Genomic DNA, 7,964 nt, shown 5'->3' with positions numbered 1-7,964 from the left:
GGGTGGATTTGATCAGGCCTTTTTTTCTTCTTTTAGCTCAAAAAGCAGGGGAGTTGTTATTCTTATTCGGAAGAATTTCCCTTTCAAAGTCCTAAATTAGATAAAAGACGAATCTGGACGATATATTCTGATTAAAGCCCTTATAAATGGAGAGGAATATGCAATTTTAAATTTGTATTGCCTCCCGGCACATCCTTCTCAAAATTAATGGCTCTCGGTGCTCGTCATACAATTATAGGGGGAGACTTTAGTTGTATTATGGATGCAGAAATAGATAGGATTCCCTAGAGTACTGCAAGAATATCTCCCAGATCTAGACAATTGGTGGATTTGAACAAAGAATTAGGATTAGTAGATGTATGGCGATGCCTTCATCCACAGGGCAGAGATTTTTCTTTTTACTCCAATCCACATAAATGTCATACTAGAATCGATATGTTTTTTGCCCCCTCGATTTTTTTAAATTCCACATCATCCTGTAAAATAGGCAGTAAAGCAATTTCCGATCATGCTGCTGTATATATGGAAATCAAGGCGAGGAACAATGAGACATCCCCCCAGCATTGGCATATGGACCCCTTCCTGATGAAAGATAGTAAATTTGTAAAGTACTTCTCTTAAGAATTTAAAACTTTTTTAGAAATTAATTCAGGTACGACTAGCAACCCATCAATGATGTGGGAGACCATCAAAGCTTACGCGTGAGGTTTGATCATCTCATACTCAGCGATCCAGAAAGAATTAAAGGGAGAACAACAGCGTCTGCTTGAAGCTCGCTTTAAAGCGGCTGAAACAGCATATGCTGACAGACCTTCTATCATCAAATTGCAAAGGATTACTGCCCATAGGACAGCTCTAAACACCACGTTTAACCAAACGGCTAAGGGAAATATTATTTGCAAAACAAAGGTTATATGAATTTGGCGATAAACCCGGTAGATACTTAGCATTTTTCCAAAGTAAAAGAAGGCCCCTCAAACTATCATGTCTATCAAGGAAAGCGCAGGTATATGGACTTATGATCATAAAAGGATTAACACAATCTTTAGGAAATTTTATTCTGATTTATATAAATCGCAGGATTGCAAAGACAGGACTAGGAGGATGCAGTCATTTTTTAAAAACCTGACCTTTCCGGACCTAACTCCGGAACAGGTATCAGTCTTGAATGTTCCCCGAACAATCCAAGAAATACTTGACGCAATCAGGCAACTTCGGAGTGGTAAGACACCTGGCCCAGATGGCTTTCAAGCTGAATTCTATAAAGAATTTACAGGAATATTGGCTTGTCCACTTATGGACATGTATAACTACGCATACAGTCAGGGCTGTCTCCCGCCTTCGCTGAAAGAGGTGAATAGCTCTCTCATCCTTAAAAAAAAGGAAAGGACCCAGAAGATTGTGTGTCATACAGACCAATATCCTTGCTAAAATGTAGATTTTAAAATCCTCTCTAAAACATTAGCATTGAGACTAGAAAGGGTATCGCCACATATTATAAAGTAGGATCAGACGGGGTTTATTAAGGGCTGTAGATCATCCAATAATGTTAGAAGGGTTTTGAATGTGATTCAAACCTGCCATCAGGGAAAGGTACCAGGAGTAGTAGTCTCATTAGACGCAGAAAAGGCATTCCACAGGGTTGAATGGTCATATTTGTTTTACACATTGGAAAGGTTTGGCGTTGGAAAGGTGTTTACCAAATGGGTCTCAACATTGTATAGTGATCCCAAAGCAGTTGTGATTACCAATGGATTAAGCTCAGATAGCTTCAGTGTGGATGGGGGCTGCCATCAGGGATGGCCTCTTTCGCCATTGCTATTTACGCTAATAATTGAGCCACTAGCAGAAGCTATAGGGGCTGACCCTAATGTAATGGCCCCGAGGATTGGTATAGGTAAACATAAAAATACCCTTTATGCAGACGATGTTCTCCTATTTCTCAGTAATCCCCTGATGTCCGTGCCTCGCTTTAATCCAAGTTATTAATATATTTAGTGTATTTTCAGGCTACAAAATTAATTTCTCAAAATCGGAGGCTATGCCAATGGGTGGCCTTGCTAGCATATCCCACTTATTGGACGGATCCCACTTTCCTTTTCGGTGGTCCCTGGAGGGTTTTTTTATACTTAGGCATTTTTATTACCCCAGTATTTGGTCAGTTATACAAGGCTAACTTTGTGCATTTACTGGAAAGGATAAGGCAGGACCTCCAGCGATGGGGAGGCCTTCCAATTTCTTGGCTAGGTAGAATAGCACTAATTAAAATGAATGTCCTGCCCCGTCTCCTATACCCTATGAGAGCGCTTCCAGTGATGCTGCCGAGGCTGGTAAATTATAAGGCTGGTTGGGTTCCTTTATCATAGACGGCCCCTCATTAAGCTGAAGAAGCTAAAGCTTCCAAAGGCAAGGGGAGTATTGAATTTAACTGATATTTTCTAAAATCTAGGAAGTTCCCTATTAAGTTACATAACTGATTGGGTCTTGTCTGACCCACAATCAATCTTGCTGGACATTGAGGTTTCTCAAGTAAAATACTGAAAAATGTGTTGCTGGAAAAGCGCAGCAGGTCAGGCAGCATCCAAGGAAATATAATGTGGCAAAATGAGGGCAACTCACATAAAACATCCCCCTATGCTCCGATAGTGGGAGCATGGGGATTTCAACTGGGGCTTACAGATGCCACTTTCAAACTCTGGAGATCCAGGGGTATCTCATGTTTAGGGGATCTGTTTAAAGAAGGGGTCCTGATGTCTTTTGAACAGCTGTGTCAGAAATCTGGATTACCTAATGGAGACCTCTTTCGATACTTCCAAATTCGAGATTACATACAGAAGAAGACTACATTATTAGATAGTCTTTATAAATCAGATAGAGAATGTAGAGTGCTATGGCCAATGGGGATATCTTCCATCAGTACTATTTATCATTTATTACATGAAGTATCGGGAGATATGGACAATCTGCTTAAAACATAGGATCAGGATTTGGGACTAGAAATCTCTATAGAAACGTGGAATGACATTTGGGAAAACGCCAGAAGAATCACCATCTGCAACAGAACTTAGGCCATTGAGCTGAAGATACTTCATAGGGCCCATATAGCACCGGATCGATCGGCAAAATCTAAGGCAGGAGCATCTCCAATGTGCCCCAAATGTAAAATAGAGGTGGGTACTCTTGTGCATTGCTTATGGACCTGTCATAAGATCCGTAGATATTGGACTAAAGTAGCAAGTGCTCTGACAGAAATCTTAGGAACGGAAATTAGAGTGGACCCTGTATCTCTCCTTTTGGGCTTTTCGAACTTACCCTCCCTGCACAGGAAGAGATTATTTTCTATTCTCTCTTGCTGTGCAAGGAAAAATATTTTAGTAAACTGGACGGCTGAGGGCCCCCTGGACTTTCAAATTGGCAAAGATTAATTATGGAATGTATTCCCTTGACTTCCTTACAAATATGGTGCACCAAAAGACCGCATTATTCCATAAAATATGGCAGCCCTTCTTGAATTATATAAATACAAATATTTCGGCCATCCTAACAAGGGCTTTTATTTAACTGAGATGGCGAACCTGGCTAGTCTGGGGCCATTTGGGAGAGGAATCCTGCACGAATACGGGTTTTGTTACGATTTGATGTTTATCCATTCCGAGTATGTATCTCACTACCCAATTTATATGTTATCCGTTGGATTTTTTAAATCTTATTTGAATAATGTAAGAGACTTAAATTGTACACTCTGGTTAGTTGTAGCTTAGATTAGTGATTAAGTTTTGTTTTTTTTGCTTGGTATTTTTCTTTTGTTAAATTTTGGTTATTATTTATTTAAGATTTAATTGTATATCAGTGTTGATACTTTGGTTTTTTTATATTTTGTAAACTTGTAAAAATGTTAAATTTTCAATAAAAATATCTATACAAAAAAAGGAAAAAAAGCTTACTGGGTTGGGAGATGTTCAGGTCACACAGAGCAAAAAGGGTTATCAGTGAACTTCGAGCTAACAATACTGACATTGCAATAATTCCTGGAGGCCTTACGAGCATCGTGCAGCCACTGGATGTTAGCATCAATAAACTTTTTAAGGACTTAGTACGGAAGAAATGGAATACTTGAATGCAAGAAGGGGAAAAAGCTTCACAAAGGGGTGGCAACATGCGTGCTCCATTACTTGCAACTGTATGGGAGTGGATTGTTAATTCCTGGAAGGAGGTGAAAACTGAAATTATTCAAAAAATGTGGAATTTCTAATGCTTTAGATGGTGCAGAGGATGACTATTTATCGTCAGATGGAAGTAATGACAAATCAATTTAAGATCCCTTTGAAAGTGCAGATGAAGATGATCCATACCATGATATGCTTGACCCAGACAACTGGAATGAATTACTCAGTTGTGCCACTGACAAGGTCAGTGAATTTGAAGTATTCTAATGAACGTTTGCATGTACCAGCAACTCGTGTTTTAAGCAGCTATTCCATAATATATGTGACATATAGTGAGAAGTTTTTTGCTGTGAATATCTCCACACTGTAGGGAGTCTAATCTAATACGTGTACACCTATATGCATTTTATGGGCCTGGTAACTGGAATACAGTACGACCGAATTCTACTGTAGCAGGCAGAGTAGAGTTATTTTGTGGATAAATATTTAATAATGGCCATAATTCATTTTCCTTTTGTTGTTTATTATTTTATATAGAGATCTGGCTCTTGTTTGTCCATTTTTTGATTCATGCCAAGCAGGAATTTCATCAGCTCGAAAAGATCACCTTGTGTACAAGTCAACTCCCTAATTTCAGCATTTAAAAAACTACCTTCAAAACCCGACCTTTACATGAGTATAAAATGGTATCTTACAAAACATTGATCCCTCATTCTAAGAAAGCAATTAATACTCAGCACTCACAGAATCATATTCTTCATCTTGATCAAAATCTTCAAATTCTTGAGGTTTCATTTGATGCAACAATTCCGTATCCTCCGAACCAAGAAAAAAATTATGAGAATCCAGGCCATGAGCAGACATAATTGTTCAGGTCTAATAACTAGCTGCCAGACTGCTAGCTATAGTAACACTTCTGTGCAACCAAAGGAAGATTGCCCAAGTGTGGCTGTTCGATAAGTGAGTAGGTGCCAAATCCACTTCACGTCATTACTGCCAAGTCTACATATTTAGTCCACGCACATTGTTAAAGGTTGCAGCACATCCTATTACATAGCAAGGTTACAGTCTTCCATCTAAAAATACAGCAGACAAAATTTCACATGAGTATTAAGTAAATACATTTGTCATCAGATAGATTTGCAAGAACATAAATCTGTTATGCCAACTATTTAATTAAACCAAGAATATGAAAATGTGTGAAATTAAAATAATGAAAATAACATCTGACTATAAGTGATGTATTTAGACAACTAAAGGCTATTTACAACAGTGCTATACCCAGTCAAAATGGTTAACATAAAACAATCACAAATATTATAAGAGACAACAGGCAGGAGCTCCACATTTGAGGCATTTGGAAATTTTTAAACACCAGTTACATTCAGAATTGTACCGTTTGCATACTGTTTCTGTGATAACCCCTACAAGGTCCATGGCCATGGCAAATCACAAATTAATCTCCCTGTGGAGCTGGTTGGTGATGAGCTCCTCTGATACTAGACCTACCCATCTAGAAGTCATCACCTGAGCCCTTATTCATAACATGGCTGAACATGTTTAGACAAAAATATAAAGCTGACCTGGGGCCTTGTGATGTGGTGGTATTGTCTATACTCTAAACCAGAAGAGCAGATTTAAGTCCCACTGGCTCCAGAGGTGTGTACTAACATCTTTGGACAACTTGATTAAAAAACAAATATTAAAAAAAAGCAGACCCTGAGCACACATTTGTCCAATGTTCTCAATGCCTTTAGAGAGATGTGGATACCACAGGGGAGTCAGTGCTTCATTTCCCCCCTCCAACTCAATTTTGATTTAGCCCAGTCATTTTTCCGACTGCCTGTGAAGACTCGAAGTTTCAGCAAAACATTTAACCTACCTGGCAGCCCAAGTCAAAATCTTTTACAAACTGGCCTACATGGCTCTATTTTGGCATTCAACAATAAATAATGTTCCTTTCCAGTCAGGCTTGCGGATTTATTAGAGTTTCCAATAAAAATTTATAAAATTTTCGATTTTCCATGAATCTATTGGACATTACCAAAGAACAATATCTTTGGTCCCCTCTTTGTACATGAGCTCCCTTTTTAAGGAAATATTTTTAGTAAATCTGTTTCAATACATTCTATCAAAGCTCACAGGCTCAATCTCACCTGTTGATCTAGGCTAACTATGGACCTAAGATTTGTCTTTATCAATATAATCTGAAAGTAATGCAATAAAATAATTCTTGTTCAACAGAAGAGCCTCTTCTAGTTAGACCAGTACATGATCTTCCTCTACCGCACTAGACCAAGCATGTTCTGTAGATTGTCATTAAAAAAAAAGAGAATGGTGGCAGCAAACCTACAGCATGGTGAGGTACAGATTCAGTTTAGCTGGTTGTAAAATATCAAGTTTAAATGTTTACTCCATATTTCACAATCAAATTCATCCATAGCCAGCAAAATGTGGTCCCAGCACTGACCCTTAGGAAACACCAGTCTACCACATTTCAAAGTGAAAAACAATCATCCACTACAATCACAGTTTTCTGTCATGAAGCCACTTTTAAAAATAAAATCAACTGCAGAGTGATTCTTCTATTCCATTTGCCTCAATTATGTGAACTGGCTTTGATGTAATACTTTCGTCAAGTGCATTCGTAAAATTCATGGAGTCAACATTCACCACATTCTCTTCATAAACCTTCTCTATGTTGTTAAAAAAAAAACACAAATTAGCTGGGTCAATCATACCTTTTAAAAGTCAGTGTTGGTTTTCCTCAATTAACTCTATTCTCGCCACTGACTTATTTCCCCTCATTATGGCTGCAAAGATCTGACCCATCATAAATGTTAAATAAACCAACTTGGAACTATTAGCTGTTACTGAATAGGCATGTCATATTTGCTGCTCTCAATCTTCTGTCACCACCTTCTTATCGAGAGAAGCTTCAACGAAAAGTGCAGGAGACATGCCAGGAGCAGCACTCAGCATATTTAAAAAATGAGATAGCAACTTAGTAAAGCTACCAAACATGACTACTTGCATGCCAAACAGCATAGCAGCAATTATCAGATAGAGTTTAGTGATCCCACAACTAATGAACCAGATCTAAACTCTGCAGTCCTGTCACATCCAGTCATGAATGATGGTGGACAATTAAACAACTCACAGGAGGAGAAAGCACCACAAATATCCACATCCTAAAATGATGGAAAAGCACAACAGATCAGTGCAAAAGATAAAGGCTGAACCATTTGCAACCATCTTCAGCCAGAAGTGCCAAGTAGACGATCTATCGAGACCTCCTCCAGTAATCCCCGTACAATGGAGGCTAGTCTTTAGTCAGTTCAATTTACTCAACGTCATCAAGAAGCAGCTGGAGGTACAGGATACTGCAAAGTGTTATGGATCAGACCAGACTCCCTTAAACTACATTAAGAAGGTAGCTTAGACCCTAACTTTTTCCATTTAAAGGTAAGTGTCAGGTGCTGTGTTCCAGATGCAATTCAATTCATCAAACTATTCAATGTTAAGCAAAACACAATTTATTCAAATAATATAGTTAAAATACAGCAAAAGAAAGAGAAACTTGGAATAACTTAACTCTATTGGAAAACTTAGAACAACAGATACAGTAACTATTACTAATTAACTATTCTGATATAGTAACATCCCATAAAGGCAAATTCAGCAAACAGATTGGGAAACTGCATGTGAAACAATCTAGAAGGATAGAACATCAAAAGACAATGATGAGAGAGAAAGAAAGAGAGAGAGAGAGAGAAAGAGAGAGAGAGAGAGAGAAAG

The 7,964-nt window shown here is 38.3% G+C and overlaps 1 protein-coding gene across 16 annotated transcripts in view; it reads right to left on the bottom strand.

Moving 5' to 3' along the window:
• Positions 1 to 7,964, bottom strand: part of ppip5k2 (diphosphoinositol pentakisphosphate kinase 2) — a 155,558-nt gene that overhangs the window by 141,402 nt on the left and 6,192 nt on the right. For all 16 annotated transcript variants that reach the window (XM_043710086.1, XM_043710037.1, XM_043710071.1 and 13 more), the window contains exon 2: positions 4,911 to 5,242. In XM_043710086.1, the coding sequence (XP_043566021.1) occupies positions 4,911 to 5,030 (120 nt within the window). In that variant the 5' untranslated portion in view covers positions 5,031 to 5,242. The remainder of the gene's footprint in view (positions 1 to 4,910; positions 5,243 to 7,964) is intronic.

The sequence above is a fragment of the Chiloscyllium plagiosum genome, chromosome 2 (genome assembly GCF_004010195.1).
Source record: "Chiloscyllium plagiosum isolate BGI_BamShark_2017 chromosome 2, ASM401019v2, whole genome shotgun sequence".
NCBI classification, from domain to species: Eukaryota; Metazoa; Chordata; class Chondrichthyes; order Orectolobiformes; family Hemiscylliidae; genus Chiloscyllium; species Chiloscyllium plagiosum.
The sequence above is the reverse complement of the archived record's forward strand: the minus strand, read 5'-3'. Positions and strand labels throughout refer to the sequence as shown.